Source organism: Epinephelus moara, chromosome 2 (genome assembly GCF_006386435.1).
Source record: "Epinephelus moara isolate mb chromosome 2, YSFRI_EMoa_1.0, whole genome shotgun sequence".
NCBI classification, from domain to species: Eukaryota; Metazoa; Chordata; class Actinopteri; order Perciformes; family Serranidae; genus Epinephelus; species Epinephelus moara.
The window spans coordinates 9,757,524-9,784,240 of record NC_065507.1 but is presented as its reverse complement, the minus strand read 5'-3'; the positions used below and the strand labels follow the sequence as shown (position 1 = coordinate 9,784,240).

Here is a 26,717-nt window from a genome sequence, read left to right as displayed (position 1 = left end):
GGGATGGATTATCTCGGCAAAGGAGAAGTGCTCACTAACACAGATTTAGACAGATTTGTGAACAATATTTGAGGGAAATGGTCTTTTGTGTGTATAGAAAAAGTTTTAGATCTTTGAGTTCAGCTCATGAAAAATGGGAGCAAAAACAAAAGTGTTGCGTTTATATTTTTGTTCAGTGTACATCTTTACTGTTCATGCAAATCTATTCATGTATTTGGCCGAAATCTTTAGCCCTCCTAAGGACTTGCTACAGTAGACACTTGACCTCTATAATTATCACAATACAGTCGACCTTTTGATGTGATGTGACCTTTTCCCCGGAGGGAGATCAGATTTTTTATTTATTTATTTATTTTGCAGTTTGTCCAGACTACAAATAATTCAAGTCACTGAGCAAGCCTGACTGCTGTCTAACAATGTGATTAAAATGTGTGTAGTTTTCTCACGCCCTATCACCTCATGTGATCACTGGCGTCAGATGAGTCAACGTCCTATTACTCTTTAACTCTTTAACCAATCAGCACCATTAGAATTCCACTATGGCTGTTCAGTTCCTACAGGTGCATGAAGTTATCTTTAATTAAGAGCAACTTTCTGTGCTTTATCAAAAGATCATAAGGTTCCTGCCTGAGTCACAGCAAAAATTAGCTTTGTTTAAAGTACGCTGACAGAGACAGATGAACATGCCTGCTTGCACATATCCTCCTGAGAATGGCCTCAAGGTGTGTTTCTGTCTGTGTGTATCTTAAGATGTAGCCAATTTAATATTTGCCATAGTACAAAAGTGCGCGGCAGATGAGGACAGTAATTAGTCGGCTTGCCTGTGAAGTTATTAAAAGTAATTCCTTGATGATGAGCAAAGTTTATAAGGGAATACTCCCTGCAGAGGTCAGCAGCCAGTTTGACACTATGTGCTCCGCGTAGGTAAGTTTGTAGAAAGTTTACTTCTAATGAGCTCTGCTCTGAGGACCATCTGGAAAAGCGGAAGTTGAAGTGGTTGTCAAACTGATCGTCCATACAAAATCATCCCACGTAAATTTGTCATAACGGCTTTGTGCTCACAACAGTATAATTCAATAATTATATATTATTCATTTGTTTTGGCAGCATTCAGAGCTGTTCTGCATTAAATGGACTTAAGCCATGTTTCTTTTGTCAATGCTAATTAAATTATAATTAAACATAGTGGGTCGACAGAAATAATTAACTGTATTTATGCGTGTGTGTGTGTGTGTGTGCGCAGTGGGAGCTGCTGTGGTCCCTCATCCTCCTCTTCACCTTCTGTCTGCTGCTGGTCTGGTTCTACTTCTGGTGGGAGGCGCATAACGACTACAATGAGTTCAACTGGTGAGTACGTAGTCAGATTGAGAGCTCCTGTGTGCCTGTCAGGTCGAGCTGAAGCCACGCCTGTCACCATATTGTTTCAGCTATAAACAAATTCTATCCATGCTCGCCTGTTTGTTGATTTCCTAATCGTCAGTGCAATCTGTACTCTGCCTTAATCTGAGCAGAGACCACCCAGCCCCCCCACAGATTACACCATTACATAATGGGGATGGCTCACCCAACATTTCCTATACTGTAGATGACTCACCCCCACGCCACTTTTACATGACGACAAGGTTATGTGACTAAAAATATTGTAATCTACCAAAGTAGGACTAATTTCAAACTTGTAAGGAGCGTTCATCTGTTTTCACTTGCATGTTTTAAGCAAAACCTCACCTAAGATTTTCCTTTTAAGCGCAAACAATCCCATAATTTCTTACAAAGAGTGCTGCCGAAATTCAAATTTAGATACTTGATTGCCAGTCTACAAGGTGAAAGTACAAACAAATAATTGAAACACCCTTCAGAGCATTGATGGACAGTTTCAGCATCCCTCTAGATGTCAATGAAACAGCTCTTTTAAGATATTTTTTCTCCAAATTATGTTTAATTTAACAGTAAAATCTGATGTTGATTGTAGTTTTTTGTTCTGCATGTTCTTGTACATGCTGTAATTCACTGCTGTTGTGTCCTATAATGTCACATACCCAGGTCTTTCTCTCCAACTACCTTTCCCTTCCCCCTCTCCACCTGCTCTCAGTAACCTCTACAATGTCACCTTTTCCTTGTTATCGTCTGTTGCCACTTCCTCTTCTCACAGTCCTTTCCCAATACAGTTTTTCTGTGATATCCCAGCCCCATTTTCCTCTCCTTTATCCCTTTTACATTTACAGCCTTTTTCTCAACAGCTTTTCCTCCCTGTATACACTATTCCTCACCCTGACCCTTTTTTATCAGCAATCTGACCAGTGTTTATTTATCTCTGGATGTCAGTTGTGGCATACAAACATTCGCCATTCCTGTTTAATAGGAAATGTACAAATTTCCTGCTTTTTCCTTCCTTCCTTCCTTTTTGGCTTCCACAGATAATCACTCAGATGACATTCCTGCCCTCATGTGCTCCAGTGATTTAGCAGCAGGGAGTGTCCGAGTCCATCTGCAGTATAAATTTATTCACAAAGGGCTAGGAGCAGCAGCACTAAGTGACCCTGCTGTGGCTCTGTGCCACTGGAATTACTGATAAGGCTTTGAAAGTAATTAGTGCTGTGGGCCCTGGCTGTCATGTCAGAACACACATGAGCACATGCATACACTTGTCTTTGCTCTGCAGATGAGAAGCTATTGATACTCCCAGTGTCATTCTTTTGAGCAATACAGCTCAGAGCGACATCGATATATTAGTATATTTGTGTGTGTGTGTGTCTGTAGAACTGTTTGGCTGCATCTATCTATAAAAAGAAAATATGACAAGCAGTAAACGCAGCGACAAAGATAACCAGCCTGCGCTTGTTTCCCTACCGAAGCTCTGAGACAGAAACCAGCAGTCAGTAATTTACTGCCCAACCATTAATAAAACAATCGCATAATCTCTTTGGTCTGAATTCCCCCTGCAGCCCAACAATTGTGTCTGTGGTCACTGAGGCTGCTGTCTTTGCTGTGTCTTTATTGCAACAATAAAGCATTAAGCTTGAGGGTGCTTGATTTGTATCTGCATGCAAGGCAAAGATCTTTGGAGACAGCAACAGTCTAGTCACTCACAAGGCTTGTATCTGTTTTTTTGTGTGTGTGTCCTTGTTTTTCAACTCTCCACTTACCTGCCCTGCAGATCTGTTGTGAACTGATAATGCCACAGGCCCTTAAACTCACATTACCCTGCTATTTATCTGTGAGAGAAAGCCTTCAAATAACTCCAGGCTGTCATTGTCAATATGACATATGTGTCATCATTTACATTATTGTGAGTCAACTTAAGCTTTGTTTATACCAGCGGGTGACACAGTGGCGCTGGCTTCTTTAGATGTCACATGAGCTACGAGCATGCTCAACGTGTTGTTCGTTGCAATGTGCTCCAAAACACCAGGCAGCATAGAAACAAAAATTCTGTGCATAAGCAAGAAGTCGGCGAGTAATAACAAAAGATCATTGCATTGGAAGAACACTGCCTGGCAACTGTAGTAAACACCAACGTAGGGCAAAACATTGCGTGTGTGTGCTGTAATATTTACTGTCACTTACCTCCAAGTCAAAATTATTGTAAACTGCTTTGTTCCCCCACCAGGTCGCCACTCTTTCCATGGGACTGTTTTAAGCTTTTACTCTCTCTAAGCTAAGCTCTCATATTCTTTCACACCCTGCTGCAAAAAGTCTCTGCTTTCCTCAGTCTGATGGGCTGTTTTTTCCCCAAAATTCAAGGCCACTGACTGTCCTTGTGGTCTCTAAATGAGGAGTCGTAAAGATGTGTGTGCAGGTGAACGTGCTCGGCCAGTCTGCCCTCAAATGGACGTCCATGTTTAACTGAAAAGCACAGCTCACGATTAGGCACCCAGTTACAAAATTCAGTGCACGATCAAGCGACACAACAACCTTGGGAGCCTTCGTTCGTGAAGTAAAAGAAGTGATAACACAATTTTTTAGTGCACCGGCACACTACAGCAAGCATAAACCCAGCTTTACAAGGCATGGTTGGTTCAAAGAAAGTAAAAATGACAAGAAACTCACACAAATAGACTCAGCTCTCCCAGGCCTTCACACCTGTTGATGATGATTAAGTAAAGGTGAGCTCTCTGTATGAGTAGTGTTGTTCACTCCCTTGTTCCTGCAGGTTCCTCTACAACCGCTCTGGGGAGTGGAGTGATGGCACTGTTCCCATCCTGGCCACCACCGCTGCTGGCTTCACCTACATTGCATTTTTAATGGTCAGTCCTACATCAGATATTCACTGTGGAGTTGTTTAACATGTCGTGTTTTTCTTTGTGCCTCAGTCTTGATTTAGCAGCTTTTGAATTGTTGTCCATGTCGCCAGACATAGTAACCGCCAGTCACGTGGTGATGTTGTGCAAGTTGAGATCTGTGCAGCAGCGAACTTGTTTTTGAAACTTGTACTCTTTTGTGTGCATTTCTCTTTTCAGGTTTTAGCACTTTGCCACATTGCACTTGGGCAACAGTTGAATTTGCACTGGCTCCATAAGGTAATGTGCCAAGTATGTGCATGTGTGTGTGTGTGTGTGTGGTGGGGGTGTTTACACACTAATCTGTTGGCTTTGTGCCTGCATGTGTGCTCATTCATTGCCGATCAGCTGAACTTTTCCTGAACTTATAGTTTGGATCGCGTTGTCCCAGGAGGGTTGTGAAAACCCAGTAAATGACCTGGTCTAAATTGCTATCAGCAAATCAAACACAACCTCCAAACACTGTGTGGGGTGTGAAAGGGCTATTTGGGGTTATTCAATGTTGTGTGTGTGTGTCTGTGTGTCTGTGTGCTGTCAGTCCAAAGTGACAGCCTCCCTGATTTTCTGTATCTCCCCCTCTCTTGTCTACACAGATAGGAGTGACTGCTGCTCTGCTCACCACCATTGTTGGGGTGATATCTGTCAATCAAACATGGGGGCAAGAGTGGGATGTCATACCCATCTCCCTGCAGGTCAGCACAAACACTGAGACACAGGAAAAACCCCAAAGCCACTTTTGATGGCTTGATGTCAGGTTTGAGTACTAAACTAAGTGTTGCGATACACAGAGTGGAGGCAGTCTTATTTTTACATAACCTAGAGTTTGACCATTGGCTTTTGGGCACTGGATAAAATAATTTAGCTGTTACCACTTTCTTTTTTGGACAAGGAAGTTTATTAAGAAACTCTGCACTTGTTTGAGCTACAGGTGTAAATCACAACTTTCATTATGATACAATATTAATTGGATAATGTTACAATATTTGCTGATATCACAAAGTCTGTCACGATACGATTTTAATCCTGTTCAGTTCACGTTCCTGCGATGAGAGGCTGCCTGTCACTAGGCCACTAGTACTGTACTCAAAAATGACGATATGTACAATGTTTCTACATTGCATCAATAATATTGAATCACTGATCACTGAATCGATATTTCAATTCAGATCGATATATAGTCGCACCCTTAGTATGAGCCTGGTATCAACCTGATATCCATAGACCAGTATCTATAGTACATTTTTTTCTTCTCTTACAAAAAGCATACAGTGTGTATAATTTACACGCATGTCATGAATTATGAATGTGATTAAAATTCCATTTTTGGCATTGCTTTACAGAGGAAAAAGTGTAATGATTTCAACTGCACATACTGCGGTGACACAACACTGAAGCCACATTTATCCTCCTAACACTTCACAGCTAAACGACGTCCAAGGAGTTGTGAGAAGCTTGTAATTAGTGTGTCCCTGTGAGGTTATTGCACCACTATGAATGTGTGATTGAAGTGGACCCGCAATTCCACTGAAACTGATGCCATTCAAATTGAGCGCCTCTTCAAATTATAGCTATTATCTCTGAATAGCGTCGCCATTGTCTTAACCCCAGATAATGTCTGTTATCCGTGGCAGTCTGTCTTTATCTTTGTTTTCCTTCTCTTTTGCTCATTGTCATCTCTCTTAAACTGTGATTCTCTTTCCCTTACCTTCCTTTGTCTCTATTTCTCTACATCCTTTTTCTCTGTGTCCTACCTTCTTTCTCCTCACTCTGTCCAGGCCACAGGTCCCTTTCTGCACATAGGGGCTCTGGCTGCGGTCACAGCGCTGTCTTGGATTGTGGCTGGACAAGTCGCCCGCGCAGAAAAAACAGGTACGCTCACTTCTGCAACGCAGAGGACAAGTTACCTGCCTTAAGCGTCTGCCGCGCACACATACACGTACGGGAAGAGTGGTGAATGATTAACACTGTGTAGACAGAGGCCAGGACCTCCACACAGGGTGTCGAAGATAACGAACATTCCTAAGGGCTCATGTGATGTTTTCCAACCAGGACACCTTGGATTGTTTTCTCCTTGAGTGCAGGAGTCTCTCTGGGGATAAGCCGCTCTTAGTGTGTAGTCTGACTCTCACTGCCATTGGTGTCTGTAGAATAGAGTTGAGAGTCAGTCACTTACGTACCAGTTCTATTGTCTTCTGAAGAAATTACACCCAGAGAGCAATATCACTTATATAAATGCACTCAGTCAGTGAATCATACAATTTCTTCAGAAGTAACCCTCTGAATCGATCTGAAGGTACGCTCACTTCGAAGAAGATTTTACTTCCAGTGGGTTGCATAACTGTCTGACTCCTCAATTTGGACAAGGCAGTTTGTACTGTGACAGACATTTAAATCTAAAAAAAAAAAAGACCTCGGCTACATTTTACGTTCAGCTTTTGGAAAGCCTTGATGAGGTGGAAAGGTCTAGGCCCATTTAAATGTCTCTGCTGTAATGCAGAGTGGAGTCTGAATACCACAGAGGATGTGAGGGTGTGTGTTTGTATGTGTGGATGAAGGCTGTGAGTCTCCTGTGTGTAACAAGAGTTGTCTACTCAACCCCACCCCAGAGCTGACCTTGAAACAAATACATTCCCCTGTGTGTGTGCGTTTGTGTGTGCGTGCCCACACATCATCACTCACTTACACTGAGGTGGATGTGGGGGAAAGTGTATCTCCTTGCCCCTGATGTCAATGTTGTTGGCCGCTGCACCGAGCCAACAGTACTGAACATTACCCACATTCACTGTAACTACTTACATCACACATCCTTGAAAGATGAGACAAGAAATTGCTCAGAAATGTTGTCATGGGTTTAAATCATAACAAGCCACATCTAAAATCGTCTGATCTAATTAAATAAGGGTATTTCCCTAACTTTCAAACTATTCCCTCAACCTCTGCAGATACATTCTCATCTGCTTTCTCCCAGTGTTCCAGGTGGTGGTCGTGCTGCTGTATCTCAGTGTGTTATTGGGACTCTACGTGGTGCCGCTTTACATCACCTCCCCTTGCATCATGGACCCCACCACCCTGAAGCAACGCCCTGATGTCATTGGCCACCAGGGAGCACCCATGGTGAGTCAGCTGACCTCTATCATGCAATCCAAATGTAGTAATGAAACAGGCCACTTAAAATAAATAGTATTACATGTGCTTTCACACTGCTGCGCAATTCTGGCTACTTTATATTGGCTTCACAGAGGGCCAAACAGCTCACATCGGCAGTGCTGATGACGCAGAGCCACTCAGGATATGAAGCCGTTAATCCAGAATGTCAAGGACCACTTGATTCTGATTTAGAGAAGTGGGAGAAAAAAACTGCGCTGTCCTTATAGATATTTATGCTCCTTGTTTTTCATTCATTTTTCTTCTCCTGTATTTCCCAGGACTATTCTAGTCCTTTAATGACCTTGTGGTCGCACGCCTGAAAATAGGCCTTAAACATAACCCAGTAAGGGGCCAAACTCTTGCTGGCCAGGATATATTCTCTGATGGATTTTGTGTAGCTCTGCCTGGCAAAGAAAAAGAATTGGCAGCTTGTTGTGAATCGATTAGAGATTGCTTATGATCAGATTCACTGCTGTCGCTTTGGCTGTTTGCTGTTACTCCATCTTTCACAGATCTGATGTTCAACTCCACTATAGTGTTAAAAAGCCTGTTAGAGCCTGCTTGTGAAGTATGCATCAGATTTATGCACACCAAAGCACTTTTTTTTTCCATTTCATATTTGATTTATGTGCTGGGATTAATGCTATTGCCTCTGAACGTTACCTGAAGAAGGATTCATGCCCTTGGCACAAAGTGTGGCTGGGTATTACGCAACACTTGGAGGGAAAACGAACATGGATTCCTGGTTATTCATAACAGTTACTCACACGATCCAAAACACACCCTGCTTTTTTTGTGGTATTTTTCTAAAGCGATCGATCCTCACAGTGGAATCTAAAATTAGGAGTGGCTCCGCGAGGCTGTGAGAAACTCACAGTCACATGACTAGACTGTGTTTCCCAGAAGGACTCTGTATTGATTACAGCATCTTTCCTACCCTGCGTTTCCCAGTCATAAGCTTTACTCACGGGGTCTCATAGGAGGATGCTTTTCTAGTAAGTGATGTTTAACCTCTGGACTATTATTAGTCATAACCTTCACTTGAAGACTTGAAGAGTGGGAGAGCAATCCACAACACTGCCTATTTCATTTCACAACATTGCCTTTCGCTCAGAGGGAAGAGTCTGTTTTCTCACACAGCTGTGATGCACTACATTGATGGTCATTCTTGACTTTGTAACATAACTTACTTGATAGATGAACATATATTATTATTAATTAACATGTTGTCTGTGGGCTTCCAGTAAAGTCATTGTTACAGGACTACATGCAATGATTGTGTGTACATGTGTTTCCAGCTTGCACCTGAGAACACACTGTGGTCCTTCCAGCGAGCTCTGCAGATGAACGTCACCGGGTTGGAGGCTGACGTGGCTATCAGGTACACACACAAAAGCGCACGATCAATACAGCAGAGTGACAAAGCCAAACAAATGAAGGGTCATTTAGTCTCTGTCTATGTTCTGCCTCGCTGTTTGGTTTCCTTTCACACATTATGAAATCAGAGCTCCATATCACCAGTCACAACCAAAAACAAAAGTATGTTGTTATGTAAGTTTCATGTAAAAGGAAACAACAAAATAAACTCATATTTGGACTCCCAAGAGTCACAGGACTGCGGCTACAGCGATGCAACAGCAGATCAGGCTATGAGCAGGCAGTGGATAGAAGCCAGACATCAACAATATAATGAGAGGTGACACGCTGCGTTCACAGAGACACACTTGGGAGGAGAAGGGAAGAGGTGCGGGGATGTTGGAGGGTGGAGACTATATGGCCATGGTATATGATGGATAGTCGATATACATGTGTACTCATGCATGTGCAGTGATGGAGGATGGGTGATTGTGTTGAGGTGGAGGAGTGTTGCTTTGCCAGTGCAGGGAGTGTGTTTGTGGGTCGGAGCTTTATGTTGTAGTGGAATGTGTTTTACGGTAATTGTAAATTACTGTTGAATATTAATTAGCTGCAGACTTTTTCTGCTGTAGTAGCAACTGCTTTGGCAGACTGTGTGTGTGTGTGTGTGTGTGTGTGCGCATGTGTATATGTGTGCACTCACTGTGCTCCCTGCACAGTCCTGAGAGAGGTGAATGGGTGTATGATTGGTGCAGCCTGCTGACAGGTAAGCTCCTGACTGTGCTGCGTAATTAGAGTTGATGACAGCCAGAGCGACAGTGAGACTCCACTCCTGCAGCAGATCTCACACACATACACATACACACACACACACACACACACACATACACATATTGTTTATGCACTACCTATGTATATATCCACATCGGAAAGGCATTGTTTTTCAGCAAAGAATTTGAAAAGCAAATATTGAGAAATGGGAGGGCTTTTTCTTTAGTCTTGGTTTTGTCTTGTTTCTACTAGATAACAAAAAAGAAAAGTCATTTGGTATTTAAATATTTAGCAGCAAAAAAAAAACACCTTACGACTCTCGAAACTCTTGTTTGTTTGTGTTGTCCCTTTCTCTTTTGTTCTTGTTCGACATGATTTTATGTTTTTTTGCCTCTTGCCTAATAACTATAGTGTTATGATGAGAGCTTTTATTCCTCTACTGAGAATGAACTGAATATAAGATTACCTTTGGTGAGTCTTTCTGAGACCTTTTTGAGTGTAAACTGTTGCTCAGTTTCCAGACCACTGAGTGATAGTGGTTGTGAAACGTCGCTCTTGTATTTTATACATACATTTATACAGATACACACTGTTGTATAATACTCTGCACACCCTCCTCTGTTCATCAGTGTGGATGGAGTGCCATTCCTGATGCGTGACCGCACCCTTCGGAGGACCACAGATGTAGCGAGGGTATTCCCAGGCAGACAAATGGAAGACGCTTCATCCTTCAACTGGACAGATCTGCAGCAGCTCAACGCAGGACAGTGGTTCCTCAAGGTAGTTCTCAGTTGCTAATGAAGTGGTTTCCGCTTGAAAGCGTGATGTTGTACAATTATGTGAGATAAAGGTCAGGAGCTCGTTGAGCTGTGAGTACTCTGGTTTCATCTAAACACTGAGATCTAGTAATGCTTTAGAGATGCTCTCCTGTATGCAGAGTGGATCAAGGTCAACTAGTGCTTCAAAATGTTTTTTTGTTTAAACCTGCTTGAAGTACTAGTGGGCTAAACATGATGGAAACACACAGCCTAACAAGCCACGTGAAAAGCTGCCTGTTCTGATACCGAATTATTCTTTCATATGATATTGCACTGTGTACAAGAATTGGAGAAATGACCTCCTCCATTGTTGTGTTCTTGTTTAACCATTAGCTGCAGATTATGTAAATGCATTAATCTTCATATTGTGCTACTAAGCAAGAGAATCAGTATAAATTTGGGGCAGATGCAGTGATGTAGATACATTGCTTTTCGTGCCCTGTGCTACTTTGCAGCGTTCCACTTTAATTCCTCTACAGTACCCTCCAGTCAAGCATTATTCTCTATATTTGTCTAGTTGCTCCAAAACTGCCGTGGCAAGCGTTTCTGCTTTTTTGCAGATTTTTTAATATATACACTCATTGTGTATTTTTAAGGGGGGCTTTAACACATACATACATGTGTTTGGATATATTTTTATTTTCTTATGAGGCTTCTATTTTCTGATATCTGGTTGCTGTGCAGAGACACTTGGCTGTGGTGGCTCTGCTATGTCAGTATTTGTTTGAATCTGCGGTCCCTCTCAGTCTCCCTTCATTGCATGTGAACACAGTGTGTCTAAGGACTGCATTCCAAGAAAAGCCCAGCTCCGTCTGTGCATATTAATTATGACAATTCACTGTCATAGTCTGATTTCTGTATGCCCGAAGATGTCCTAATCCGTCCTGCTTGTGTAATAAAAACATTTGTCTTTTAAAGACAGTGTATTTTCGTCAGTAAAGTGAAGTGAAGCACATCATGGAAGACTCAAAAAGGAAGCATCTGATCTTCTTCAGCTCTGTGATTTGACAAGGAGCGAGGGAGCAGTGAAGCAAAAGAGAAAGTGAAGGAAATGGGGGGAATTTTTTTTTTTTTTTTTTTTTTGCTGTAAGCTTTGTCCAAACGCTCTACATGAAATGGATGTCGCCTTTACTCCAATTAACTGTCAGGATTATGAACACATGTATATTTTTGTACACATTTCCAAAACACAATTGAATCTCAAGGGGGAGCCAGTGGCAGCAGTGCAGCAGTACAAGTATTTGGGCACTGTCTTAGGTGACAAGTTGAATTTTGATGTGAACACTGAGGGCGTCTGTATGAGGAGAGCGTCCCCTCTAAAGCTCAGTCTGTTATCTCAGACCCTCAACATCCCCTCCATGTTGAGTTTCAGATGCTTCCACCAGGGCGGAGGTTTTGCCTCCCTAAATGTAGCACTAAGCGTTACAGATTGTCCTTTGTCCCATCTGTGATCGCTTATCTTAACCAGCAGTGACCACTAATTGTCCATGATTTACCCCTGACAGAGTGTGATACTGGATTCTGTGTGTCATATATTGTACTGTCTGTTTTATTGTACTCATGTACTCGGGGACATTAAAGTTTTACCTTACTTTACTTTATCTTACAAAGCAGCAGAAACATTATTACCATGTTGTAATTGTATTTTAAACCCTAAAACTAGTGATATTACAACCGTGATAAGGGCATCTGTGATCTACATCCTCATGCTGTTCTTTCCCTGTGTTTCAGGATGACCCCTTTTGGACGGTGCACTCCCTGTCCCAACATGAGAAGAATCTGATTGCCAACCAGAGTGTGTGCAGCCTGAAGCAGCTTCTAAAGCTGGCTTCCTATCATAACAGCACAGTGGTCTTCCGGCTGAGGAGGCCTCCTCCGGAGCACCCCTGCTACGACAGCTGGATCAATGATACACTGCAGGTTGTGCAGCAATCTGGGCTTCCTCAGAGCCTGGTAAGTATATAAGAGCTGAATGCTGAGATACACCTAATCCACATTGTGTTTAGGTGTATCTCAGCAAAATGTATTCTGAACATATTTATGCAAATAAGTGGTTAAAATGTGAATTAGTCTAATCAAATTCAGTTCTCAAATTTAACACTTTAAAGTTTCTTTAAATATTTATCAGTTACTTTGCAAATATTTATCAGCCAACAATCCACATGACCCACTCTCTACATCGGCATAAATTACATTGACCGCACAGCACGAATCTAACAAGAAAATAGGTCACTTTTAAAGTCAGTTCTCCTGTTACTACTGTTACTTCCTGCAGCAATGAGGGCAAAAATAGATCACCAGTGTGTTTTAAATGAATATTCTCTGGTCTAGCTCAAATAAAAACACATATTTGGCATTTAAAAACGTTTTTCCCCCCGTTGGCCTGGCTGCCAGATGTTATAGGGGAATCACTGCACAATGTCACTGAGACGAGCGTAACTGTTTTCCTGTGTAGGTGATGTGGACTCCAGATGAACACAGAGCTCAGGTGAGACAGCTTGCGCCCGGTCTGATCCAGACCTCAGTGGAGAAACGGAGTCCTCAAAGTCTCCATCAGTACGGCATCAGCAGGCTGCTGCTCAGATACAACCAGGCCAGCACATGGGAAATCAGGTAGAAACACACACACAAACCTAACAGGTTATCAGGCTAGCACCTTAACTCACTGATACATACTTAAAGACGTGTCTGAATGTGTGATTGCTTTCAGAAACTTCTCCCAGAGCAACATCAACCTCACCCTTTACACCGTCAACGAGCCCTGGCTGTACTCGGTGCTCTGGTGCAGCGGGGTGTCTTCAGTCTCTTCAGAGGCCTCACATATCCTCAAAAAGGTGCCTTACCCCATCTGGCTCATGGTAAGGACGCATCACATACTGTTTGGCTTTTTCTTCTTCTTTGCGTCGAACTTCTCAGGTATCACTTTGCAAACAATGACCTCTTTCTTTCTGGCCTCCTTTCTGGATAAATTTTGAGTTTCTCTGCGTGGCTCAGCCTCGAAAAGATCTGCTTGGTAACAGATTTTTAAAATCAATCATAAAAAAACTTTCATAAACTGGCTAGAGGCTAAATATGTGCAGATGGTATGAGATGCCAACCTGTCTCCTCTCCTTCAGCTGCATCTCCTCCGCATAACTTAACTTGATTTTAACAGGTGATACCAACAAGGGAGCCTGGCTTTCAACTGAACTCATCAAGTCTGTTTATTTCCTGCACTGAGCATGTCATCCTCATATTTCTCTACACTCATACAAGGTCCCTGAACATTAGAAAGACGAGCATCATCACTGTAGTGTATCCTGTAGTGCGTGACTCATGCTTCTCTAGTGCAGTCATCTCCTGAAACCTCTCAACATGGGTAGCACCCACACTGTGCTTCTCTGGTATCATTTCACGCGCCTCGTCTGTGCCGCGTGCCAGCCTGGTCTCCCCGTCTGTAGCACCGTACGGGAACTCTGCGTGACAACATGTGGACGTGACCCCCACCCCCTGCTGTGGTTCAGGGAGAGTTTAAGCTGCCGGGGCATCTGCAGTGTCAACTGTGAATCTAAATCAAGTCTGACATTGGATGTTGATAAAGCCAATGGAAGTGAATATTTATCCTCAAGACATCTTTTTTTTTGCAGGTCTTCTTCTTATGTTACATACATGACATTGTCAGGGATTGTGTTCAAGTGCATGGCCTTATAATACAATACTTTAAGAACTGTGCATTTACCACATTTCCCTGTTCGATACTTCTTGTGAATTTATTCAAAAAGAGAAGTGTGTGTTTGCGACTCACATATTAGGTTGTGTTGTTGACTCGTAGCACCACCCAGTGGCGGATTCAGCCAGTAACATGTGCATGTGTGTTTCCAGAGACCAGATGAATACTGCCTGATGTGGGTGTCTGTGGACCTCATCTCTTTTGCTGTAGTCATAGGAGTATTCATTTTCCAGAAGTAAGTACAGCCACTCGATGATATAACTGTAGTCAGGTTATTACAGTGAGTCCTTACCTAAGAGTTTTCTGTCTATTTTTCTGCTGGTGTATGACGAGGAAAGTAAACACTGATGTTATTTTGTTTAGTGTGTCTCTCCTGTTGTGCCCTTTCACACATGTGGAGTACACACCACTAATTACTGCTAATTAACAAGCTCGACACTTTAACATCATTAACCGCTCATACATATTTGCTGTTCTCTTATGTTTTGATTACTGTTTTTAATTATTTAGCCGATCAGTGGAAGGTTGGAAAGGGCACACCATTATTATTTATGTGTTAAGTGATTTTATAAGCTGTTATGATGTATTTTTTCTCCCCTTGCACCTCTGTGTGGCGACAGAGAAGATGTACTTTGTATTAGCATGTCTTCTGTTGCCTAAAATGTGTAAACCATTCACACTCCTTCAGTATTTACTCTCTCTGTCCGAGGGATTGGTTTTGTTTGACAGATGGCCTGTCCTCATGTCGTCTCTGGGATGGAGGGCAGTGATCTTTTTCCTTTTTTTTTTTTGGAACGGTCCAGTGCGGGTTCGCTCTGCTTAGCCGAGCTCTTCAGTAGCTTCTGCTGGCTTCTAAACTGACCTCTCTTTTCTCCCGCCTTCTTTTGTCCTTTTTTGTCCTTCCGCTCTTCCTCGTCCTCTCTCCTCTGCCTGATGTGCATGCTCTTCTCCTCCTCTGCTGCATTCTGGCATCTTCTCTCAGCTATCACATGATCAGGTAACTGGGTCACCTCTTCTGACCCAAAGTCTTCTCTCCTTTCACCGTCTTTCTGTCTTTCACTATCTTTATCCATCGTTCTTTTGTTTGACGCATTCTTCTGCCCTCTCTCTGTCCTTTTTCCCATTCTTTCTCTCTTTTGTTGCTCTCTTTATTATGACATCAAACTCCATCAGATTTTTCTCTCCACCTAAACGTCCACTGTCTTTCTATATTTATTTTCTCTTTCACCTCTCTCTATCTCACCTGAATCGTTGTACTGCACTGCTGCCACTTTCCTCTAGGGAGAAGCTCACGTCTTTATCCCTGCAGGCTAAATAAAATGAATGCTTTCCACCCACACAGCACAAAAAAAAAATCCACATCAATAAGTCACCAATTAGATTTTAAATTTATTATCCACCTTAAGACTAAACGTCCAAACTGAAGCACGGATATGCATTCATCAGGGGAAGTGCCGCAGGACTGGCTTTTATTGATGCTGATGAACTAAAAGCTTGCTTGTTTGCATTTCTGTTTCTAAATGCCTCTGTGCATTAGTCGCAGTACATTGTGACTAATGAAACTAATAGAAACAGAGGCTGTTTTCATTAGAGCAAGGATGCAGTTTTCACATAAGGGGAACGGATCCTCGGCCTTGATTGATACACAAAGCTAAGTCGAGGGAGTGATCCTCTGTGGAACTAACGAACGTTAATTAAATGAACACATAATATAGGAAAATGTTCTGTATTAAATCGTATTTATCAATAGTTAATTCAGAAGATATTTTTAATAGATGGCTGCAGGTCGGAAATAAAATTAGCTTCTGTTAATTCTATTAAAAACAATATTTGCATTTCTGCACACACTGTAATCATGTTATGACTGATAATGTGTTACCACTTTCTATTAAGGCACCCTATACGAAGTTCTAACCATTAGTTGTTTTCTTTTAATGGATAAATGGATCTGAAAATGACGACAGAGGATCTGGACCTAAATCCATATATTGGCAAATTATTCTGCATTTATTAATAGATTGCCTTATATTACATTCACATATGTGGTACTATAGAATAAACACCTGCCACTGGGATTGTTGACAACCTGGCAATAAAAAGTTTCTTCACTAATAGTTTAGTTTAGCTTATGTAAGAAGGGACAGTGCAAATTAATAATTGCACATAGTATAAAAATGCCAGAATTAGTCAAAAGGGTATTTTCCATTTGTCGTCCCTGTAGGCCAAGATGTTACATAAGGAGACCTGAAATACAACAAAGCACAAAAAACTAGCAAAAAAACAGAATAAGAAACAAACAAACAAACAAACAAACAAACAAACATAAAAAAAAAAAAAAACAGGAAAAAAAAAAGAAAACGGTGCATACGGTTTAAAAGAAATGATTTTAACACGATTTTTTAGTGACAAGAATGTAATAATCATGAAATGTGTGATTCAGTGCTGAAACTTAATGGCTCATAAATTATTTATAACCTATCAGGAAATGTTTTATTAAACATTAACAAAGCCGTTAGTTACAACATAAACACTTAATATAGGGTGCCTTATCAGAGAGTGGTACCAGCTCTCAATAATAAAGGATTGCCCAGGGCAAATAAAAATGCTACGTGGAGCTAGTAAATCCAGCAACTTAAAAAGAATTATACAGTAGTTTTTTTCTGGAGCTGATGATGGAAGTAGTTAAGGAGTGAGACATCTCACTTCATTCTCATCTCTGCTGAGAGTTGCACATGGACTCAGGCGCTGAAGAAAATGGTAGCAGGTAAAGATGAAGTTTATGAGCTGAATTTTAATTACCCTGGAAACAGGAGTTAAGTTGGGTGGCATTAGTGTATGAGGGCAAAACTCCAACTATGTATTGTGGAGTTTCATTTTTCAAGACATTTAGCTGTAGTCTTCTTTTTAAATATTTGATAACCCCTAATGAATACAACACTTTGTATAAGGGCGAGTAAACTATGACTTCAGGCAGGTAGAATTCTGACCCAATTGCCTGACCTGAACGCCGTATTTTAGTGCTCATCTTAAAACTCTGTACAATATACACTTCAGTGTGATTTGAAGCAAATGTGTTGTTTTGTGCCAGCCTAAACTGAACTCCACATGCTGCAATTATATGCACCAGCTTCATTTAAATTGGAGGGTAAATCTCCTTTAAACCAAATCATCACATCTCACAAACAATTCAGGAATGAGTTTGCTGTAAAGAGAACTAATTAAACAGACTTGTTTCTATTAAAACAGAGTCAGGTGTGTACACTTACTCCATAACTGCTTCTAAAAGTGTAGATATTATCCCACTATCGACCATAACGTGACCCTGAGGTGCACATTGCAAGCAGAGGCAGCAGTATTTATTGATATTGTTACTGTGTTGAAGATCTCTGACCTATCATGTGACCCCGCAGGTATCGGATGAGCGGTATGCGCAGCTACAACCCTGAGCAGATCATGCTGAGCGCCGCAGTCAGGAGGTCCAGCAGAGACCTCAACGTCATGAAGGAGAAACTTATCTTCTCTGGTAAGACCCTCACACTGAGATGAGAGGGACATGTATATGTTTGTCACTCCTGGATGTTTTGTAGTGTGTTGTTGGGCTCCTGCACTCAGACGTTAATTCCTCTCTGGACTTTACATTTTAATTTGCTGATTTACAAAAAGTCTGAGATGAGTCTGAGATGAGGAATTGGCGTTTTGAGTTTCAGGTGCCCACCCAGCATGTCACTGCATCCCCGCATGCATCTGTCTTGAGTGTCTGTGAATGTTCTTGCACCTTCTCTTCCTCTTCCTACTCTTCCTCTCCTCCTTGTTGAAGGTCAACCCCAGTAGCAGCCTGTGTGATGTGCACCACCTCTTGTCCATGCTACCACCTCCTCCACCAGCAGTGACTTCTTCCTTTATTCCATGCATCCATTACCTGCCACTTCTCTGCCTACTATGCCCCTCTCCCCTTCATCCATCCATCCATCCATCCACTCATCCCTTCATGCACCAAACCTCCCCACTACCCTCCCACTGGAGACACCGACATGTGTAGGGGAGCTTATAGATGCCCCAGTCTGTCTAGACAGCCTCTAGTGCTGGGGGTCAAAGGTGAGTCATACCAGTGGCAGCAGTTTAACTCAAGTCAACTTTATTTATATAGCACCTTTTATACAAACAAGCAGCCCCAAGCAAACCAACCAAAACAGAACAAATTAACAAAAAAGATGATTAAAACCCCATAGAATAAAAAGAGAGTAAATGAATAAATAAAATGGAATAAAAATGATCAGGAGAGGAAAAAAAGGGTAAAAACCAATGGTTAAAACTTCAAAATCAAGACTGCAATGTTACTCCACATTAAAAACCAGATTTAAAAGGTAGGTCTTTAATTTACGTTTAAAAATACCGAGAGCAGAGGTCGCTAATTCCACAGTTTAGGGGTGTAAAAACAGAAAGCGCTCTCACCAGTACTTTTATCAGACACATGAGGAACATTTAAAAGTAAAGCAGTGGAGGACCTTAGTGATCTGGCAGGAACATAAAATTATAGAAGGTCATTTAAAGCTTTATAAACAAGTAAAATAACTTTAAAATTAATTCTAAAAGATACAGTAATGACTTCAGCAGTTGGGTAATGTGATCCATTTTCCATATTTTAGTCAACACTCCGGCTGCAGCATTCTGGACTAACTGTAGTTTTCTTATTGACTTTTTGGGTAGTCAGGTGAAAAGGGAATTGTAGTATTCTAAACGGCTGGTAATAAAAGCGTGAGTGGGTATTTCGGTATCTTTCTGGGTTAAAAAAGGATGTTTTGATGACCCTGTTAAAATGAGAATTCAAATTTAAATCAGAGTTTAAAACCACTCTCAAGTTACTAATATTAGTTTTAGTGTGCTTGCTAAGGCCACAAGTGCAGAGAGAGTGCAGTTTTTCTCTTGCTGCTTTTTGTCCAATTAAAAGATTGTCAGTTTAAGGCTATTCCATTCAGTTTTGCCCTCAGTGACTCCTCCTCGTCATCTTTTTTAACCAAAACTGAGTGTGAACTGTCTTGTGAAAGTGAATGTCATCACATGGTACACTGACTTCTTTTTCCTTTGGCGCCCTCCAGAGGTGGGGAATGGAGTTGGCAGTGCTGAGGAGCTGTACGCGGACAATGGCTACGACTACTACACCAATCAGGGCATCAGCCAGTGATTGGGACTCTGTGTGAATCTGCTGTAGCGAGACGGAGACGACTAAGCTCTCAGTGTTTACATCATTCCTGTTCCAGTCGGTGTGAAGTCTGATCTCCTCCTTTGTCCTACTGATAACCCGACAGACTGCTGTATCTGATGGAGAAAACAACCACCCAGTTGCTTTATGTACATTCTGTAAATACTTTTGTTTCTTGCTTGTCAGACATACTGTACATCACACAGAACTACACGCACTTTTTATTGATGGGATCCGCCAAATCTGTGGCCGCCTCCTCTCACATCTAGATGTCAGAGAGTCACCGACGCCCGCTTCTTTTTAAAGATGTGTTTCCAGATTCTTTATTATTATTTTAAGCTAAATTTCCAAAGCAGTTCCTTGTTTCCAAACCACTGTACATGATACTTCTCTTAGCAGATGAAATTATTTTTAGCGAGGCTTTATGGCAGCATGAGACTAAACGCTAACGGCTCATTATGCTCTTGCCTTCTGTCAGCACTCCACTGTGCTGTTGTTCATAATAGTACTAGCATTAATATTTATATTTAAAGAGAAAAACAAAAAAAAAAACATGAACAAGCTGTTTACAGAAGTCCTGCCTTCTCCTCCAAGTGAAATATTCACATGGTGTATGTAAGATAATTATTTTGATAGAGGCTGAATGCCCCTGCGGCCCCGCCCTCCTTCTGACCAGTGCATGTAACCGTAATGACCATATCAACTGATGTATGTGAGCTGTGCTCCCAGTGTACCAGAAGAACTGGTGGAAATGGTTTGGGGGTAAAGACTTGTGCTGTCTTTTTATGGTTAATGTGAATGTGTTTGGATTTTTTTTTTTTAAAGATGTGAACGGTGTATTGTGTGTATATTGGCTGGGTATATATTTTTTACCCTGTGTGCAGTGCTATGTTGAGTTTATTGTATATAAAAGGTGAACCAGTGTGTGAGATGCTGCAGCCAGCCAAGCATTACATTTGAACGACATGACAGTGATGAATTATTACAATAGCAATAGTCCGGTCACAACGGAAGCCACTACACAGCCTCTGTATTACAGTAACGTCGTGGTGTTTTAGTGTTGACTGATGACATGCATTTAAGTGTTGGCTGCTGGTGTAAACCTGACTGCTGTAAGGTAAATGAAGTGGGTGCTAAATGTGAAAATAAAGCTCTGAGCTAATTGAAGGGAAGCTACAGGTATCACAACAGGGTCAAGAAGTGGATTGCCTTTTGTGTTTCTATTTTTTTCTTTGGGTGTTACTGTGCCTCAGAAGTAAACATTAAAAAAATCTTCTAATACAGGAGTTTTATATTTGAGTTTTGTTCTGTTAATTCATTGTATTTCCTCCAAGATAAACAATATTGAATCAAAGGAAAAATAATCTTAAGGTTAAAAATTGGTGAAGTGCTCTCCTCATTCTTCAATAGCAGCATCTTTCATAACACCTGAAGGATACATGTGATAAATGTGAAGTGCTTTGTGTGTGCTCAGGAATACAGGACTCAAAATAAACAGTGAAGAAGTTGAGAAATTGAATTTTAATTGGCTGAAATTCAGGTCGTTACAGTTCAACTTCTCAATTTTCAGATGGCGGGACTCTGACAGTGAGTAAAACATGTTATACAAAAATAGATCCAAGTCTCATAATTGTTTTCTCCCTATTTCATTAGGGACCAATAAATGATTTGTACAGTATCAAAGGCAAACAGCACAGCCTCGCATACTTCTAACTTTAGTAAAGTCTCTTTTACATGAACAGTTCCAACATGAGAAATGTAACATTTGAAAAACAAAAGTAAGTGACATAAACACACTTGACATTTGGCAAACTGTAATACTATTTTAAAGGAATGTAGGTAGCTTCCTGGTTGAAAAAGGGTTATTGGACCATGTGAACTTCAGAGTTCTGGGCGTCATGTTTTCTAAATCAGACACGGAAATCATCTTTCATTCTGGATGTACAGAACCAGCCTGCTGTCCACCAGAATAAGAGCAAATTAAATGCTAAATTATTAACCAAAACTGTCAAAATTAAGGCGCTCTGACAACCACAAACCATCGGGTGCATCAAACATCCTAAATGCGACCAACACATTTCTCAAAATCAAAATACACAAGGCACCAGTAAGCATTGCTTTGGTCCTTCTGCGGGACAACCAGAGTTGACCACCTCTACCTGCGGCAGCAAAAGCAGGCTGATGTGTGTAACCTCTCTACGCAGCACAAATATTGTGACACTGTGTAAGTCAGCACAAGTCACTGCCATTTAAATAAAGCGCGCACTATTGCACAAAAAAGCGAAGTTGGCCAACAAGTGGAAGTCCTCAAAGTGCAGCACTGAGCTCCTCTTTTACTCTCCGAGGCAATAAAATGCATTCAAAGGGAGGGGAGGTGCTAATGATGTGAGGTTTTACAGCACTGTGTTAACATTAAGGCTCTATCCAATGTGCACCTTCATCTATTAGCTGGCGACTTCGCACCCCACCAGAACAACCTATCTATGAGGTGAGCAGTCAATATTGCAGTGTATTTGTTTGAAATAAAATGTGCGTACATACGTCTTTACACTGAACTCTCTCTTTGTCCAAGTGGACATAAAATCCTCTTTGGGACACCATGCAGAGCACTACAGGGACCTGAACCAGGGTCTCTGATGGAACCACTAGCTTGCAGCAGGTCATCTCTAAACTTCTACCCAAACAATATAGCAGCTTTCTGAACAGGCACAGGTGTTGACCTGCGATGGAAAGATGTTAAAGTACATTAAAGGCCTGCAAAAAACACACACACGCTCTTACTCACACATACAGTTAATGGAAATAAATAAATAAATAGCTAAAGATGTACTGGCTAGTCTGTAAGTCCTTCAAAAGGTTGTTCCCTGAATTGAACACCATTACAGTATCTACCATGAGTAAGCGCCATCAACGAAGCTGAATTAATCAGTAGATACATGAGAGGATTTAGCTTCATAAGAAGCTCCTCCTTCACATTTTATCAGTATCTTGCTGTGTTACGTCTGCTGAAGGTCCGTGTGCAACAAAAGAAGCTATCGCTTTAAAAATTTTAACAGGGCATATACTTCTGCAGATGTTATCAGTTAATTTCTGTCGAGGAGGAATGTTGCAATGTATGTAAAAAGCACATACTGTTCTGCTACCACCGCCTTTCACAAACAAGGAAGCAGAAGATGAGTTGAAAAACCTGAGTACTATGTCTTCATTCAGGCGACAGTGTCTTTTGTAGGTCATTTTTCTCACTTCAGCAGATTTATAACTATGCACGTAAAAGAAGCATCAACAAGTTGGGATGAGTGGCAAGTCTCTGAGGCATTCCTTTGATCTCAATAAATAATAATAATAATAATAATGAAGATTAGCTGAAGTTCGTCTTGCGCAGGTGTCTGTTGGGGATTTCTATGGCGCTCACTTGTAAAGGCCAGGAGCCGCCCATGATGCCGGCCTGAATGGCCACGCCGGTAACCACAGCCAAGTCAGGGTCTACTGACGTGTTGGGTTCCTTCCCAAAGTACTCGCTGATCAGCCTCCTGATCCGCGGTATCCTGGTGGACCCTCCAACCAGAACAATCTCATCCACCTCTTCCTTCTCCAGGTGGCCCTCACTTAACACGGTCTCAACAGGAGCCAGGATTTTTTGGAAAAGGTCCTCGTTGAGCTCCTCAAACAGCTCGCGAGTGATTGTGGCCTGGAAAAGAACCGGAGTTGAGCCTTCAGGTGACTCAGAGCTGTCATGGGTGTGAAGGTGCAGGGGCACCCTGATGGTGACGCTGGGTTGAAGGGTAAGGTTGAGCTTGGCAGCTTCCACAGCCTGTCGGAGATGATGGATGTCCTCTTTGAGAGTGGGTGGGACACCAAACTCCTGTCGGACTCTCTCGGTGGTGTACTGGAGCAACCTCTGGCTGAAATCTTGACCTCCCAGCTTGTTATTCCCTGCCAAAACACACAGTTCATTTAAGATAAGGCCACTGTTCACGTCAGCAACAACGCCTCTGATATAGTTTCAGAATAAAGACACGAAAATTAAATCACATTATTTAGACACACACTCTTTCTGTGAAACAGATTGACTAGGTGAATCCAGGTAAAAGTCCTGACCCCATATTATTTTCAACTGTTGAATCCACTTCAATCATGAAGAGGAGAGCACAGAATTAAATATTTTAAGCCTTTAACTGGGACATGAACTCTGCAGCAAAAGATAAAGCTCCTTATACAGACAGCGGTGTGTTCGTGTCACCTCCTATCTCTTATTACTGAAGCAGTGAACACACTTTACCTGCCATGGCTCTGGTGAGGAACATGCCTCCCTGTTTGTTGAGCAGGGAAACATCCAGAGTTCCACCCCCGAGGTCGACCACCAGCACATTGAACACATCCACCTTGTGCAGGCCGTAGGCCATGGCTGCAGCTGTGGGCTCGTTGATCACACGCAGGATCTCCAGACCTGCAAGACAAAGGAAAGAATGTACACCTTATACTGAGTATTTCAGTTGAATGCTGCTTTTAATTAATTTTGCATGTTGTGCTGTTTTTATTTCACCATGCATGTTTTTTACGTGTGCTGTGTTTTATTCTTTTTAGCATGTTTTTACGTGTGAACTGTGCAGTGGCAGAGACACACCCCCACCAGTCCCTGATTACAGGATGAGCATCAGGTGTGCTAGGCGGCACACCAGCTAAACAGTTTGTTGGAGACGGTGTGGTGGACAGAGACACAGAGACAAAGAGCGGGGCAGGAGAGACAGCGGGGCAGAAGAGGCAGTGTGCGGTCCACAGTGTTTTTTAAAAAAAGAAGCAGCCAGGGAGGAATCAAGGCAGCAGGGTCTCAGAGACTCAGCCAAGTCATCAAGGAGCAACGTGGTGGCTACGGAGCAGCCGGTCTCCGCCAACACAGTTTACCTCGGGCCTGGGTCTGCATTTGGACAGCTGCCACCCAGGAAAACCGTGGGTATATCTCAACATAACTGAACGGCAAACATAGAGGTAGACCAGAGAAAGAGCTCGAGCTATAGCTAGGGGTAGCTAACGCATTGAGGACCACGCTACTGGTTGTATCTCTGCTCCTCCACAGTTCGGACGGGTTGGTGAGCCCGGCAGCTGGCGTGGAAGAGGAACGGAGCACATTGGAGCAGCAGTAGATGTGGATACAGTGTACGGGAGAGGAACCGCTGGGCTGGACTTGGACTTTTTGATGGGCTGCATCCCCGCTGCAAAGTGACCTTTCACTTTTTAGTAGTTTACTCTTTATTCAGTACTGTTTATCTGGGTGGTGCCATCCCTTGTTCTTTGACTGTAATAAATTTGGTTTTAATTGAATATACTCCTGTTTGGTTTTTAAACTCTGCTCCCCTGATTTTAAAGAACCTGTGTGCTTTTTAAGGGTCCTAGGCCCTGAGCAATTCCTAGGTGGCGTTGTCAGCTCTTTTTTTTTTTTAGCAAAAACATTTTTTAAAGGGCAGCCCTCTTAACAGAGGCTGGGCCAGGCCACAAATGCAGTGTGTGCACTTAAGAACTGTTTGATGCTTTTGGATAAGTAAAGCTGTTATACATCTTAGCTGAAATATATCCAAATGTATCAAACTTCTGAAACTGTCTGGTGTGCTTCTGTGTCAAATGACCCACTGGCACTTTCAACTTCAAGTCAAAATAATCACAGTACTGACCAGCGAGGTTAGCAGCCCTGACAGTGTAGTTCCTCTGTCTTTCGTCAAACTCTGCGGGCACAGATATGACAGCCTTCTCGATGAGCACGCCAAGCTGTCGCTCGGCCATCCTCCTCATCTTGAGCAGCAGCCTGGAGCCGATGAACTCCGGGCTTACAGTGAAGGAATGGTTGGTGGAGATCAGAAACTCTGCACTTCCATTATTGTTAATCACCTGGGAGAGGGACAAAGAAACAGTGTAAGTGAGGATGGAGAGAGGACAAAACTGAGAGCAAATCTCAACACAATTTGGTCAAAATTTTCACCATTAAGTGAAAAATAAACTACAGATTAGCTCAATTAATTCCTACCCTAAACATATGGTAGCTCTTATTCTGGGTATATCCGAATCTGGGGAGTCTAAACGATGGCTCTGAGTGATGCATGATGCAAGACACCACCTGCTGCTGATGTGTCAACCAGTATGCTTGACTGACTCCTGAAAACACAACTGATCCACCGCAGAAATCACAGTCAGCCAGTTAAACCAACACCATCACCACCCACCTTGAACGGGTACCGAGCACTCTCCTGCTCCAGGACTTCCGGCTCAAATATCTTCCCGATAAACCTCTTAGCATCGTAGATGGTGCTTTGAGGGTTGCTGTCAGCCAGGTCCACGGCTTCATGTCCAGCCAAGACAGCTGTGGTGGTGAATGAGACGGCGCTGGGGATGCTCTTCCTCCCCTCTTCATCCGCCATCACCTCAACCTCCCCGGTGCCCGGGTGGAAGACGCCAACAGAGCAGAAGGTGGTGCCCAAATCCAGGCCGATGACCTTCGGTTTGGGGGGTGGGAGGTACTGTTGGCCCAGGTAGCCGGCTAGAAACAGGGCCAGGATCACCGAACCTGTGGCATGGTGATAACACGCGTATTACCTGTTAGCTCAAGTGTTAGCATCAAGACACCAGTTAATTACCGGAAACATAACAACTGTCATTCAACTTACCAATCATAGAAATTTCTCCGGACATCGTCACACACTGTTGCGAAGTCAGCTACCGCTTAAAATCCCAAAATGTCCGTCAAATGGCTCAAGTTGCGGTGAGACGATGTCCTCCTTTGACAAGTGGATGATGCGACATATAGGAGTTTTTCAGACTACCAACAAAATACACGTCAACGTTTCTTGGCTTCCTGTGTATGCTGGATAATGTAGTTCAAGGAATACGCCATTTACGCCACGGATAGCGTAGCAAACGTTAGTTATGTACTACAATTCCCATCAGTGCTGGTGACGTGTAACGTAAACGAAAGTTTCGTGACGTTTCCGTGTTCTCAGCCAATCAGGCAGAGCCAGGACATAATTCTTTAAAAAAAAATAAAAAAAAATGGTGACGCAAAACCTGGTTAAAACAAATTATTCTAATTGAATATTAAAAAAAATATATATTAATAAATATAATTTAAGTAGTTAAAATTAAAAAAGTGTACATAACTAAAAAAAAATGCTGACGCAAAAATCTGGTTAAAACAAATTATTCTAATTAAATATTAATAAAAAGACAAAAGAATAAATAACATTTAAGTAGAAAAAGTTAAAATCAAAAAGTGAAACTAAACACAAGTGTAAGTAACAAAAAAAATCTGACACAAAAACCCGGTTAAAAATAATTACTTTAATTCAATAATAAAAAAACAAAACCAAATAAATGGATAAAATTTGAGTAGAAAAGTTAAAAGTCTAACTAACTAAATAAAAAATACTGACACAAATATGGTTAAAACAAATGAT

General features: G+C 42.0%; 2 protein-coding genes and 1 long non-coding RNA gene across 4 annotated transcripts in view; 2 read left to right on the top strand and 1 right to left on the bottom strand.

Moving 5' to 3' along the window:
- The window catches only part of gdpd5b (glycerophosphodiester phosphodiesterase domain containing 5b), a 52,113-nt gene extending 31,554 nt beyond the window's left edge, over nucleotides 1–20,559 (top strand). Inside the window, exons 3-17 of one of the 2 annotated variants that reach the window (XR_007570923.1) lie at nucleotides 1,244–1,347; nucleotides 4,151–4,244; nucleotides 4,458–4,517; nucleotides 4,871–4,969; nucleotides 6,053–6,146; nucleotides 7,246–7,391; nucleotides 8,723–8,805; nucleotides 10,181–10,331; nucleotides 12,101–12,322; nucleotides 12,825–12,982; nucleotides 13,080–13,227; nucleotides 14,231–14,313; nucleotides 17,489–17,601; nucleotides 17,896–18,173; nucleotides 19,175–20,559. Coding sequence is in view for 1 of the 2 variants with exons in the window: in XM_050059993.1 (XP_049915950.1) it covers nucleotides 1,244–1,347; nucleotides 4,151–4,244; nucleotides 4,458–4,517; nucleotides 4,871–4,969; nucleotides 6,053–6,146; nucleotides 7,246–7,391; nucleotides 8,723–8,805; nucleotides 10,181–10,331; nucleotides 12,101–12,322; nucleotides 12,825–12,982; nucleotides 13,080–13,227; nucleotides 14,231–14,313; nucleotides 17,489–17,601; nucleotides 19,175–19,260 (1,641 nt within the window). In the remaining variant the exon portion in view is untranslated. The remainder of the gene's footprint in view (nucleotides 1–1,243; nucleotides 1,348–4,150; nucleotides 4,245–4,457; nucleotides 4,518–4,870; nucleotides 4,970–6,052; nucleotides 6,147–7,245; nucleotides 7,392–8,722; nucleotides 8,806–10,180; nucleotides 10,332–12,100; nucleotides 12,323–12,824; nucleotides 12,983–13,079; nucleotides 13,228–14,230; nucleotides 14,314–17,488; nucleotides 17,602–17,895; nucleotides 18,174–19,174) is intronic. The other variant, XM_050059993.1, reaches the window with a different exon arrangement.
- Nucleotides 20,560–20,780: 221 nt separating this feature from the next.
- On the bottom strand, nucleotides 20,781–26,082 carry hspa13 (heat shock protein 70 family, member 13). The gene is made up of 5 exons (XM_050060012.1): nucleotides 25,932–26,082; nucleotides 25,491–25,831; nucleotides 24,945–25,158; nucleotides 23,558–23,725; nucleotides 20,781–23,211 (listed from the first exon to the last, which is right to left on the bottom strand). The coding sequence occupies exons 1-5, from the start codon at nucleotides 25,954–25,956 to the stop codon at nucleotides 22,637–22,639; spliced, it is 1,323 nt and encodes a 440-aa protein (XP_049915969.1). The 5' UTR covers nucleotides 25,957–26,082; the 3' UTR covers nucleotides 20,781–22,636.
- Nucleotides 23,737–24,597, top strand: LOC126399770 (uncharacterized). Its single transcript, XR_007570924.1, has 2 exons — nucleotides 23,737–24,264; nucleotides 24,353–24,597. It is a non-coding gene; the product is annotated as an uncharacterized LOC126399770 (long non-coding RNA).
- Nucleotides 26,083–26,717: the final 635 nt, after the last annotated feature.